The 13,717-nt window shown below is 38.1% G+C and overlaps 2 protein-coding genes across 12 annotated transcripts in view; one reads left to right on the forward strand and one right to left on the reverse strand.

Annotated features, from left to right (window-relative positions):
• The first annotated feature begins 281 nt into the window (after positions 1-281).
• The window catches only part of LOC103507049, a 54,022-nt gene continuing 40,586 nt past the window's right edge, over positions 282-13,717 (forward strand). For all 10 annotated transcript variants that reach the window (XR_001809441.2, XR_541242.3, XR_001809443.2 and 7 more), the window contains exons 1-6: positions 282-471; positions 998-1,186; positions 1,450-1,536; positions 2,022-2,156; positions 2,507-2,586; positions 2,919-3,071. Coding sequence is in view for 3 of the 10 variants with exons in the window: in XM_026822013.1 (XP_026677814.1) it covers positions 424-471; positions 998-1,186; positions 1,450-1,536; positions 2,022-2,156; positions 2,507-2,586; positions 2,919-3,057 (678 nt within the window). In the remaining 7 variants the exon portion in view is untranslated. The remainder of the gene's footprint in view (positions 472-997; positions 1,187-1,449; positions 1,537-2,021; positions 2,157-2,506; positions 2,587-2,918; positions 3,072-13,717) is intronic.
• Positions 3,170-13,717, reverse strand: part of LOC103507056 (cadherin-89D) — a 63,503-nt gene continuing 52,955 nt past the window's right edge. For both annotated transcript variants that reach the window (XM_026822012.1, XM_026822011.1), the window contains 14 exons: positions 12,849-13,052; positions 12,221-12,400; positions 11,831-12,018; positions 11,485-11,611; positions 10,989-11,244; positions 10,177-10,341; positions 9,517-9,691; positions 7,597-7,891; positions 5,830-7,428; positions 5,415-5,694; positions 5,091-5,227; positions 4,470-4,688; positions 3,982-4,070; positions 3,170-3,564 (listed from right to left, as the gene is read on the reverse strand). In XM_026822012.1, the coding sequence (XP_026677813.1) occupies positions 3,477-3,564; positions 3,982-4,070; positions 4,470-4,688; positions 5,091-5,227; positions 5,415-5,694; positions 5,830-7,428; positions 7,597-7,891; positions 9,517-9,691; positions 10,177-10,341; positions 10,989-11,244; positions 11,485-11,611; positions 11,831-12,018; positions 12,221-12,400; positions 12,849-13,052 (4,002 nt within the window). In that variant the 3' untranslated portion in view covers positions 3,170-3,476. The remainder of the gene's footprint in view (positions 3,565-3,981; positions 4,071-4,469; positions 4,689-5,090; positions 5,228-5,414; positions 5,695-5,829; positions 7,429-7,596; positions 7,892-9,516; positions 9,692-10,176; positions 10,342-10,988; positions 11,245-11,484; positions 11,612-11,830; positions 12,019-12,220; positions 12,401-12,848; positions 13,053-13,717) is intronic.

Consider the following 13,717-nt stretch of genomic DNA (forward strand, 5'->3'; position numbering starts at 1 on the left):
TTTTTTTTTTTTTTTTTCATATTTTGGCACTTTTTTGGTGTACATTTGCATATTATTTTGGCCATTTTCCCGTGCATATTTTCCTAGCTCTACTAATAAATTAGACATCTGCCTACCTACTCAAACTTCAACGACATTACGACAACATGCTTCAAACAAAAATTTAAAACGTAAGGTAAAATACGCCTGATATTTCTTTCGGTGACTATGCAATACGCCAGTTACGCCACTAGAAACCATTTTGTTTACAATTTGTAACCGCGAAATTTCAAAAATATTGCCCAGTTTTTTCAAGTCATGGTGAAAGTGAAAAAGGAAAGGAGTACAAAATTTGGCAAAATGGCCTTAATGGCCCATTCCAGGGTTTTTGAGTGAAAAAGGCTACACAACAGGTCAAATTTGATTCAAGGTAGCAATAAAACAATGGCTTTATTAAAGATGGAATTGTTAGGAATAGGACCATTCCCAAAGGTAAGGCTGCGGTGACCCTGGGCACAATTCTTGCAAAAACTTGCGAAAATTTTGTACGAAAAGGGTGGTGACACTTGTACGAATTGACACGAATTCTGCATGCGAATTTAATACCAAGCTCAGTTTAGATTGTGTTATGCTACTGACTGTGTTTTTGCTTTTTTATAATTGAGAAAAAAAAGTGCTAGAAAATGGATTCTGCTTTGGAAATGGCTTATTTTCTAGATTTGCCTTTTTGAGGTATTTTGCTTTTAAGCTATCCCTTCAGCAAACGGAAAAACGACAATGGGTATGTTCATAGGTAGGTATTATAGATCTAGACCATACAATGGAGAATTTTGCAAGATCTTTCCTGGGCCTTTCCATTACCACAGATTATCCTCAATAATTTAAAAATCAATAGTATAATCAGGTTGGATTTCAATAAAATTTCATCAGCCCTTGAAAGGGGCTGAAAATACCTTGGTACAAATATAACCAACTTTGATAAAAACTCCTTGATGTATTTCAACTTCTGTTATTTCAGAAACGGGGGAGGAAAAGAAAACATTTTAGTGTTGTTGCAGAACAGAAAGATTTATCTCAACAATCCAATGAAAATAATCAAGGTTTGAAAAGTGGTGACCATGAAAATATTCATAATGTGAATACCAGTAAAATTGGCATTAAAACTGAAGAGAATCCAACTTTGGATGGTGGCAATATCAAAATTCCGGTAAGACAGTTAGTCCTGGGATCGTACATTTGCTTATGATACAGAAGGTCCAAGGTTTGACACCCACAATTGACAAATAAAGGGGGCGGTGGGTGCTGTTGGTTCAATTTCCATGGCAGTTGGTACTAGGTAATTTTGAGCTTAAGGAAGCACATAATTTTATCTTCTACTTTTAAGTGTGAGTGTTATCAATTTCACTATGTTTTAGTATAGTTCCTATTCTAGTTTATACAATCTAATGTTGTTTCAATGATCCATTTTAGAAAAAAAGAGGAAGAAAAAGAAAATATCCCTTGGCTAACCTGATTCAACCCACATCAAACCATACACCTGATGGAACAGTTGTAAAGGTAATGACTGGTCCAACTACTTACTTTGGTAAAGACAGAAAAAATGGCCTCCTTTAATTAATCAAATGTTATTAGGGCTTTATGATGTGAAATGTGAAGGCTTGGGGTGTTCTGACAATTTAATAATGAAACCAACTAAATATTGTACCCACAGTTATTTAGATGCAAATAACTAAAATTTGGACCTTTTTCGACATATGGTTAAAAGTGAAGGTTCAGATATCAGTGGTGCAAGCAATTTTGATGAGAGTGAGAGGTTCAAGAAAGAAGATGAGAGTGATTGAGTGTGAGGATGGAGTGGGAATGGTACAGTTGGAGAATTAAATAAATACCTAAGTAATAAATAATAATAAAAAATAAATAAATAAAAATACAGTTTACCCAGTAGTATTCATTCATTAAATGTTTGATATTTGTGATGCCCTCTTTGACTGTCTCTTTCAGTGTGGTTTGGTAATACTACTCATCAACTTTAAATATTTCAGAAAAAAAGAGGCAGGAAACGGAAATACCCCCTACCAACAGTGGAGCCAGAGGAAGTAGCGTACAAAGGCAGCCAACACAACAACAGTGTCAATGATATTGTAGTAAAGGAGAAACTGCTGAATGATATGAACTTGGTAAGAGATTACTGAAATAAAGAGATCTCAGAGGTAGATATATTTTTTTGAAGAGAAATAATGGAAAGTAAACAAAGAAGCCTTAGGGGGTAAAAATCTATAGGTACCTGATGCAGGAAAAAGTTCCAACACCTCAGATAAAATAAAAAATCTTATAACTAGGGTTCCACAACCACAATACTAGCTACAGCAGCTACATGTAAATCTTTTGTACTATGTACAATAATTCTTGAATGACAGCTTCCATTTAAGTTTTTTTTTTTTTTTTTTTTTTTTTTTTTTGGGGGTTTTTTTGAAATTTTTCCTTTAAAAAAAAATTTTGGGGCCCAAATTTTTTTTTTTTTTTTCAGGGGATTGATCGAAATTTGCCTGTAGAAGAAATCATTGGTGCCACAATAGAAGTTGGATTCCCTGCTTATCTAGTCACATGGTGAGTTTTTACTGAGGTCAACCAAAACATAATTTGGTAGACATTAATCAGAGAATAACTAATTGAGTATCACCTTGACATAGTCTACCATAATTTCATCAGGGTCATAGTTTAGGCACTTTTTAATATCAGGGAACTCAGACTCTTTATGAGACTTGCATTTTTATTCGTAAACACTTTCTAGATAAGTACATACCTAATTAGCCTACCTATAATAAATAATCAATGTAGAATGTAGATGATTTTAACTAAAATTGGTTCCTCCTATACTTCACACAAAATAAATATGTTCGTTAAAAAAGACTAATGATTACAATTGCATTAATTTTCAGGGAAGGTAGTGATGAAGCGGATCTTCTACCAGCCGAAATCTGCAAGAGGAAATATCCGCAGCCTCTAATCCGATTTTTTGAACAGCATTTAGTGTTTCCCTCTGAAAACAATGCTTCCAAGCAATCTTCATCTCAATGACTCAATACAATGTGGTAAGCTATATGTTGTTTTGTGTCTGTGTATTAGAAGCTTAATCCATCCTTTAGGGCTGTTTGCCCCTACACCTAAGCCTTGGAGTGGGCTTTTTGTGTTTTGTGTATAATATGTGTTTTTTTCGCTGCCTCTAAGAAAAGGGAAAATTTCTTAGAAGGAATATATTTATTGTTTGGTTACTTACTGAGTAAGGACATCGTTGTCTATCACAGTATTCATGAATGTGTCTACGGCATAGAGGTACAGGTCCGTCCTGAAAGTTTAAAGATCAAATTTTTAACTTTATATACCAAATTCCTTTTTTATTTATATTTATTTAACAGAGTTTGTAGTCCAACTTGATTAGTCTTGGCCTTAGATAATTATGTAGACAGGTGTAACTAAGAACCCACTACAAAGATTACTTACATGTAGACTTCTTCATTTTCTAAATCTAAGTGAGGCTCTAGTTTTCTAATTCTAACATCAAATCCAGTGATGTTTGAGAGGACACTGAAAGCAGAGAACAAATTTGCTATATTCAATGAGGCAAATCTAAAACTAATCAATTTGCTAAGCCGATATTGTTATTTATAATTTATGCTGTGATTTTGTTCAAAATAAATAAGACCTCATTTATGCTGCCACTGTCAAGAGATCAACTGATCCTTGTCTCGTAGTTTAAAGAAGGCTCATTTCAATATGTTATAATTATAACCTCATCTATTTTATTTAATATCAATCTTGGACGGAAGTTCGTGTGAAACACTGGGACACTCAGAGCAAATGACACAATGTCTCCCATATAAAATTAAGCCCCTTGAATAATGGAGCTGATTCCACGAAACCCATGTTCACACTTTGGCAAACCCATAACTACCATAACTTTCTTGCGGGAGCATTCATTTCCTCCCCTCTTTGGGTACTTACGTGGTAATATTGGCTAGATTTTGCTCTACTTGGGTAGGTTTAGCTCCAATCACCATTACGAGTTTTTTGTGCTCATCCAACACGAACACCTAGAATGGAAATGAAACATAAAATAAGTAGGTATTCTCTTCGGAAATACAATATTATTAGGAATTAAATTTAAAATACTAATTTTATTTGTATTATTAAATCAAGTGATGGCAAAATTCAAGCTTGTTCGTCCTAATCTTATTTGTTTCTTACAAACAAGTTTGACTTTTTAAGTTATAGTGGGTCGGGCGGTGCTTCGAACTCTTGACGTTCGCGAGCCTTCCGGTACACTTTGAAAACTATTCCCTTTCCCTATATCCTCTGGTATCATTAACATTTCCTTTCATTAGTAGTATTAGGATATCCTCGAAAAGCTTGATCTTATTGACAATACTTGTTTGAAGACTCGGTAACTTTGTGAAGGTCCATACTACCCAATAGTTATTGACAATACTCACAAACACATTGGCAATCGAATATCGACCATCCTCGGCACCTCGCCTGTCCGTAGCTTTCACATCGAATCCAAAAACTTTTCCAGCATCCCTGGAGAACGCCACCACAGCCCTCAATTGTCCCGTGAGAGGATCGATGGTGAACTTGTGAGTGTCGTCAGATTCTCGGGACATGATCTCGTAGCGAATTTCCGCATTGATGCCAGCGTCCGCATCTCTTGCCTGGTAAAAAAGAATGTGTATTAGAAAGCTATAAAAAATAGATAGTTATATCTGTAATTCTGTATTATACGCTCCCCTTTTATAATTCTAGTAAAAGAAATCAATTGTTTGCTGTTATCAAAGCCCCAAAATGGAAGGAAAGATCATTCTGTCCTCTAATTTCCAATGGCCAACCTTGTTTCTGAGTTTCTTCAAATTAAATTGATCCCAAGGGCTAGACAATGCCTAGCCCCTTGACAAATGGAGTGTGCCTGAAGGCATGTGATATGTTCCAATCCCCTCGACCCCATCTGAGTTTCATTGCAATTCGTGATAGTGTAGGTAGTCAGATTCATACCTTATTTTCCTACTTGAATAGGACTGAACAGTCCATGTACCTTGGTATTTTACTCTTTCACTTACGTGTAGTTTAGCAATAGGGAATCCATAAGTGGCACTGGAAGGAATGGCTGCCACAATGGGTCTTCCATTACCCACGAACCTGGGTCCGTTGTCATTTGCGTCCAAAACTCGAACGATGATTTTCACTTCATTTGGACCTGTCATTAAAGGAATAACAGCATTCATACTAAGTCAATGTGAATCCATGGTATCTTTCATTATTTTTTTAATTGTAGAAATTCCCAAATTTTCAAATTCCGATTCTGTTAATAAGCGGAAATTTTGTTACTTACAGGCATTGAGTCCTTGTACATAACAAAGAGAAGAGTTGTGACCCCTACTTACCTAGATTGTTCAGTGATTCCGGTCCCAAAGGATAAATCATCTGCAGGGTTTTGCCTCGTCTGCTGATTTTGTCAACTCGTACTGTAACCGTGAGCTCTCCTATTTGCTCTCTATCAGGACTGACCACAAGATAGAGGCTTCCGTTGTAAGGATCTACGGTGAAAAACTCATTGTGCTCGTTTGGAGCTATGCTGAATTTCATGTTGCCTAGTTTGTCCCTGTGCTCATCAGATACATTGAGTGCCAACAGTTCTAATGGAACGATACAATTTTCTTCCACCTGCAAAGAGAATCAAGAAGTGTTTAAGACAGAAAAAAATCTTGTAAAAAAAAAGTTCTCAAAGTTGAAGAAAAGTATCTTTTATAGCACGGTTTGATTTGTATATTTTATGTTATCTAAGTTATTTTGACTTACCTCCAGCTCATAATAGCGATGAGCAAACATGGGTGTGGGGTTTTCTTCTTGAGGTTCTGGCACATCCACCACGTTGACTATCATAAGAGCTGTGCTACTCATACTAGGTCCCCCCAAGTCATACGCCACTATAGTAATATTATGCATGGGTTGCTCCTCATAGTCTAAAGCTCCCAGAGCTGTCACGATGCCTTCCTTTGAGTCTATCACAAACAGATCCTTCTGAGATTTTCTCTTCTTAATGCTGAATAGAAACACGCCATTCCCATTAGTAGTCAAATCCGAGTCGTTAGCGAACACTCTTCCAATAGGTCCACCAATGTTTGAGTTTTCTACAACTGACGTATAGTACACCGGTACTGTGACAGATTCCTCTGGTTCGTTAGGTAATTTGTCAACCAGTTCAGATTTCTTGACAGTCAATGTTAGATCATAGTTGTAGAATGCCGGAGCATTATCATTAATGTCCAGTACCTTGAGTTCCACATCTACTGTAGCACGAAGTCTGTTGTTTAAAGGACCGTTATCTTGTGCCAGGACGCGGAAGGAGTAAACACTCTTGAGTTCTCTATCGAGCTCTCCATGAACTATTAGTGACCCGTCCTTCTTGATACTCAATGGCATTTGAGAGAAGTCCTCTCGCTTTTGTAATATTGTGTAGGTAATGTTGCCATTTTCTCCAAAGTCTGCATCTGTTGCTGAAATTTGACCGACAACATAATCTTCGTAGCTGCCTTCTGCAATACGGAATTCATAGGAAGGTTTTTCAAACACGGGTGCATTGTCATTTATGTCATTGACAAATACAGGCGCTACAATAAACGTTGATAGACCACCTGCATCGGTAGCTGTTATGTTGAGTCTGAATTCTGATTCGGCTGGTAGGAAACCTGCAACTGAAATTTCTCCCGACACTGGATGTACTTCGAAGTGATTTTTGAGGTAAGGTTTCAAGTGTGGAACTCCGGCATGTGGAATGTAAGTTTCACTAGCCACCGCATAGGTAATTTTTCCATTCTCTTCAATATCTTCATCACTCGCAGTAACTTTCAAGAATACTGTTCCAATGGGAATATTCTCCGGCACATAGACTGTTGGAAGTAGAGCATGTGGTTTTGTGTATTTCTTCACATTGGGGAAGCTTTGATTTTTCAAAAGCACCAAAATGCTTGTTGCTTCCATTTCAGACCTTGCCATATCGACACCTTCAATGGATGATACTTTGGCTTCAATGAACTTTGGTCTGTGGTCGTTGATATCTTCAATCTGTATTTTCAACAAAGCTTCAGAGCTCAAGTTCCCTTTGTCTCTAGCAACAAGTTTCAAATTATAAACGTCTTTCCGCTCTCTGTCCAGCACAGCATGTTGGGATAGGTACAGGCGACCAGTTTTTTGATCCACAGTGAAAAATTGACTCCCTTCTCCTATAAGATTTATGGTGAACTGTGCATTGCTTCCTATGTCGATATCTTTAGCAATAATGTGATTGTCCAGCGCTACTTCTGTTCCTGCCACTGCATGTTCTTTGACTCTTCCCTCGTAGCGAGTGTATTCGAATTGAGGAGCGTTGTCATTTTCGTCTTCCACCGAGATCACAGCCTGAGGAGTTAAAGAAAAGAAAAAAGACCTTACATTATTTTCTACCTTAGTAAAGTAGATACTTACTTACATTTAAATAAATTCAAGTCCACACTAAGTGAATAGATTGTTACGTCTCGGAAAATCCTTTTGAAACCTGAATTCATCCAAGCAAACTTTTTTTTTTACCTGGAAAAGACCTCCGCCGCGAGCTCCAATCCTTGTATTCTCTGCAATGATGGTCAACATGTAAGCATCTCTAACCTCCCTATCCAGCCCCTTATGTGTGTACAAAGTCCCATCCTGGGATATAGCAAACAAGTCTTTCACATCTGCTTGATTGGCAATGGTGAACTTGAAGTTTCTCAACTTGTTGGCCATAGCGTTGTCCCCGCTTGTGTTGGTGGCTTTTGGGAACAGCTGACCGACAAATGCTCCCGAGAGGTTTTCTCGAACTCTGAATTTCAGCAGGATTGGTTCATTCCTGAAATAAACACAAATAGTTGTGGGTTGAATTTGGGTTTAAAATCAAGTTCGTGCTTTTTTGAGGCAACTAGCTTAAGACAGGGAGTCTGAATTGATGATTCTCATGAAAAATATAACTGTCCAAATGTATTTTTTTCGTAAAGATCGTCAAAAATAATAAATAATCTGAAAAGATTTTTTTTAAAAAAGTATTTCTTCTCTGAGAAATTTTCCCCAAAGTGTGCGCGGGAAAAATAATGAGATTCAAATTTAGAAATGCGCCCTACGCTTGGCAACATTGCGTGGGACGGTACGTACCAACCATGAAAAAAGAAATTCTTCTGGCTCTTGGCTAATCTGATCACATCGTTTTCTTTGGTTTTTGCGTTTTGTATCTGCTAATTTTGACTGTTTTTCTGAGTATCCTGTGGTGGTGTAGTGGTCAAGGCGCTCGACTGGTTAACAGGAGGGCGTGGTTCAATCCCAGCCGAGGTATGGAATTTTATCCTCCAATATAATTTTGAGAATTTTGACCACAATAATAGTAGTAGCTCTACTGCTGGAGTAAATAGGACTTATCAGTCCTATGCGAGACAGTAATAAATAAGCACTATTATATATTATATAGGTAGGATACCTTACATAGGTAGCGTAGATAGGTATCCCTACATAGGCAGGTACCTACATAGGCAGGTACCTACTTTTTTTTTTTTTTTGAAAATTTTTCTAAGTCCGAAGTTTGAAGCAACATTGACTTTGGTTGATATCTGGATGAGTGACTGTCCGATTTTTACCAAATTGTTACAGTCGCGTCCTTGGACCATACCGGTATATCATACCAAATTTCATCGCTTTATGACTAACCGTTCTTGAGATATTTTGTATACCACCTTTTCCCATTTAAACCTGTAGTACACACGTACGTACATACATACGTACGTACATACATACATACGTACAGACCATGGGCTGAAAACCACTTTTTTGGAATCAGGGCACCCCGAAACGGATATTTCCACCCATTTCCCGATTTTGAAAATTTGGACCGATTGCAATACTTTCTCATTACCTTGTATAGGTTCCCTATACGTAAAGGTAATAGAAAGTAAAAATGGAATGAAAATATCTAAATTTGAAAATAGGTATAAGTACCTAAGCTGATACCTATTGAAAAATAGTGATAACAAAATGCGTAGATAGGTACCTATTCGATCTCTTTGAGCCCCTAACCCAAATCCCTATGGTAATAAGCTCACAGCGCGTCGTGCGATATTGGTAGATGACGTCATCACGGGAGTACAGTGTTGTCGCTAGGTATGATATCGGCGTGCTTGAGACTCTCATGTTCCGAGAGCTGTATCTCACGATCTAGTGAACGCATTTTCTTCGTTTTAGTCTCAATATTTTTTTTAATTTTTATAGTTCTTTCTGAGATAATAAAAAAAAATCATGAGAATCACCAATTTCAACAATTTATTAACACTTATAGTACCAGACCAAAGTACCAGCCAAGTTTTTGTTCTGCAATACTTAGCTCATTAGCATACTATTAAAAGACCCCCCCCCTCCCTCATAAGTCACAAATCATATGGTTAAATCCAATTAGTGTACCATTGATATTTTTCACAAAATCGCACATCTCACCTTCTAAACACAGTTGTTGGATCGTTTTCCACCACATGTATTGTCACATTGGTCAGGAGGTTGAGATTTTTCCCGTCGGTCACTACACCTTCAAATTCGTACAGACTTCGCGGATATTTGGTGGGACTGTCAATGACTGTGATTGTTCCTGTTCTTTCCTCGACTGCAAATGGAACTGGAAACAGAATAAAACTTCATCAATATGGACTCAATTCGATCGATGGCGAGGAACATTAAGGTGTGTCCAAACATAGTCGACTGGCCGTCGATCGACGAGGAAATTCGATGTTCTCGAGGCAGTGTGGACGTGTCAGTTGACATTAATGCTTGGACGTTCGACTATGTGTGGACACACCTTTAAACCCTAAACTTTAGATAGAGTTGAGGATTCGAGATCGAAAGATTCGAGTAATATAAGCACTGCCTTTCAAGGATTGTTCTACAGAATCACACTCACAAACCTCTGTTTCAAGGGAGGGGTAAGTATTATCTTAAGGCGGTTCTTTTGATGCCTTGTGTGTGGCGTCCATTTTTGTTTAAGACTGTTGCAGGGGTAAGTAAGTCCCCCTATCTACTCTGTCAGCTCTTACAACGTCCCAAGTCCTAACTAAGGGAAGGTATAATTGCTACTTGTATAACCTCTTTCCAGCTATCGCTTACCTCCTTCGTGGTAGCTATGAAGCAGATCATAGTTGAGAATGCTTTCGACAGCAGCGTCCTCTGTAATTTTGAGCTGTCCTACACTGGTACCAATGGGCACTTCACTGCCAACCCAAAACTCATACGGGGCACCCACGAAGATCGGTGCTTGAACGGCCATTTTTTCTGTAGAAACAAAATATTTACATGATTATACGTGGCTCTGGTGTAGGGTAGTATCCAGGATTTTGTCAAGGGGGGTCCGAAAGTCGAAACAGTAATATACCGGGGGGGGGGGGGGGTCGGAATTTTGGGAGTCTGGCCTACAGAGAGGAGAAAAATGAAGCTCGAGGGGGGGGGGGTGATGATACACCAAGCACCATTTGCAGTATGAATGGTAGGGTCAGTCCGGTCGATACTTTCGCTCTGATAACTTACTCTATTATTTACCTTATTTAGAACTAGAAGAACGAGGTAGCCAGGTACCTAATCCTAATACGTGCTATCAGGTTGATTATTATGCATTTATTTTACATATTATGAATGACATTGAGGATACGATGATGTTTTTTTTTGTTTTGTTTTGTTTTTTTTTTTTTTTTTTTTTTTTTTTTTTTTTTTTTTTTTTAATACTCGTGTTGCGGTGGATTTACTTGTAAAGGCGTGTCCACACATACCGACCGGCCATCGATCGATGTCGACTGAACCGTCCACACTGCCGCGATAACGTAGATTCAGCTCATCGATCGACGGCCGGTCGACTATGTGTGGACACGCCTTAAAGAGTGAAAAAATCACCTTGAACTCTATGGAGTAGAAGCGTCAAAACTTACTGGTTGCCTGTACAGCCGGCGTTTGACATTCAACAGTCACAACGGCCAACGAAAATCTTCTCTCGCTTGGATTAACAGGTTGATCGGACGCCTCAATGAATAGCGAATGTTTGCCGATGGGTACGGGAGCATTAGCGATCATAATCTGACCAGATTGGCTATCCACACTGAATATGGATGACCGGGTTCGATTGTTCTTTTGGAGCTCGTACAGGACCATGCCGTTCCTTCCCAAGTCTGGATCGCGTGCTTCTACCTGGAATATCAGAAGAATAGAATAATAGAATTATCCTGCCCGAATAGGACTGAAAAGTCCCTTTACTCCAGCAGTCTAAACAAGGTCTCGTATATTTGATGGGTCAAAAATTAATTCATGTATCACGATTATTCCTATGACATGGGTGCGGTTACTGCTCTATCATACTCAATGATCATATTACTCAACCGTCTGTTGATCGCTTCTACTTTACAAATTATAATTTATAATATTGTATACCTTGCCAATAATTGTGCCGATGGGTTTATCAGATGTGATGGTAAACTCGTAGATGTTGCTGGGAAAGAAGACTGGATTGTTGTCGTTTGCATCCAACAGCGTTACTTCTACGGCCACAAACGAGTCCCTGGAAAAAGAGTAAATTAAAATGTGAGATATACTACCAGTTACCAGGTGTACTGTCTAGTAAAAAGGTGACATACAATTTTAGCCATTTATAAGGACCAAGCTATTTTATTGTCCACAAAATCAGTCTGCTCTGCAATTGTCGGTAGTCGATATACAGTGTTTAGGTTTCAGCAAAGAAGGTTGGCAAAATGTGTAGGTACCTATAAGTTACACTTACTGTGCGTCCAAAGTTGTTTTCATGACGGATGGCAATTTTTCCCTCGCAAAGACTCTCATGGAAAGCGTTGGTTTCGCTTCCCTGTCCAACTTTGCCTGATTGCGGACAGTCAGCCATCCTGTTTTGCCGTCGATGCTAAAGGCTTGATGTGGATCGACCAAGTGGTACACAAATTCTGCGTTGGGTCCCTGAAAAGAAAGAAAATAAGTTCTGGTAACTCGTGAGTTTTAAGAATGGAGTTAAACAGCAGCCAATTTTTAATAAAATTTTGTTTTTGTTCCAGTTGAAAACAGTACTCCCCGCCGAGCACCTATTTATTGACTACACGACTGAGTCTTCCACCACCATTCTGCATCTCTTTCACCTTTATTTACACGTTCACCATCTCACCTGATCTAAATCGGTGGCAGACACCTGAAGAACGCTGAATCCATTGGGAAGATTTTCCACGATGCTGATGTTGTAGATGTCTACTTCGAACTGGGGTTGGTTGTCATTGATGTCCAGAAGTTCGATTTCAACGCGTGCCATACCCACTTTGAGCGGATTGTCCAGTTGAGACGCTTGAATCTGAAAGTGACAAAAATTAGCTTTGAACAATGGAATGTCTTGGTGAGGGAATGAAAACCCTACCTGCCTATGTCAAGAAACGTAAAATGAGCAACTATGTATAACAACCTATACCTACCTACTTATTTGAAAGAAGAAAAAAAAATGACCTTTGTCCTGTTTCATTGGAGGTTATTTTCCGATTTGATTAAATAAAAATTAATGCTGTAATCACCCAAGATCACCCACCTTCCTATAGGTATAAGATACGACGCGAAAAAAATCATGTTGAAGTATGAATCTTCGCATTCTTTGGTATCATTCAATTTAACATTCACCTTTTGATAAATCCTTCATTTCACCTGCCCAATATCAACTCGTGGTTTCATAATTGACAAGCTAGTAGAGGCCAGAGACATCTTCTTTCGCCTTATCTCCTGATCAATTACACAACCAGACTTATGCTTACCTGGAGATTGAACAAATTGTTAGTCAAGACGTCCAGATCCAGTTCTCGGTCCAGGTAAAGTGAACCATTCGTGGGGTCTATAGAAAACAAGTGTTTGTCATTGCCAGAAGCTATGTCGTATCGCAGGGTTGTGTTGATGCCTTTATCTTGATCTTCCGCCATGATTGGAGGATCGAACTTGATTTCTTGATGGATTTTGTGTCCCTGTGGAAAGAAAATTGTTCAAGATATAGTCGTATTTGGCACATATCGATTTCTTCCTATTTCCTTTACAAGAGTACCTACCTACCTACCTATTTCCTAAAAATGTGTTTGTATATGAATGGACTTAACCCATCAGTGTCTTTTGCTCCAAAGATTTTCTATGGTCTTTTCTTGTTAGGTAATGAAATTATAATAACAGAAAGTTTCTAAACACCTTAGTAGACAGATTGAGGACCTTCGGGTGTTGGTAGAATATGATTTATTATCTGGTGGCTTCTACATCTAAACAAAATTTGCATGTATAATTTAAGGTTACATATATCCATTTGGGTACCCTATTTAGTTAACTTTTAATATTTTTCTTAATTAACTTTATCTAACTACTGACAAATTAGACGAGATGTTAAGATCCCCTGGTGCGATGAGTGCCAATGTAGTTTTTGAGAGAAGAAAAAACGGTTTTTAAATACCAAGATTTGCCATGATGGTTTAGATTTAGAATGTTTAGATAGTAATGATATCATTTTAGCCTGAAGCGATTATGTCTTCAACAGCTTTTTTTATGCCTTTCTGTCGCATATCTTCAATCTTCATGTTATGAAGATTTAATTGCTGTCATTGGATTCACATTTACCACAGTTTTTTTTTTTTTTTTTTTTTTTTTT

This window comes from Diaphorina citri, unplaced genomic scaffold (genome assembly GCF_000475195.1).
Source record: "Diaphorina citri unplaced genomic scaffold, Diaci psyllid genome assembly version 1.1 scaffold284, whole genome shotgun sequence".
NCBI classification, from domain to species: Eukaryota; Metazoa; Arthropoda; class Insecta; order Hemiptera; family Psyllidae; genus Diaphorina; species Diaphorina citri.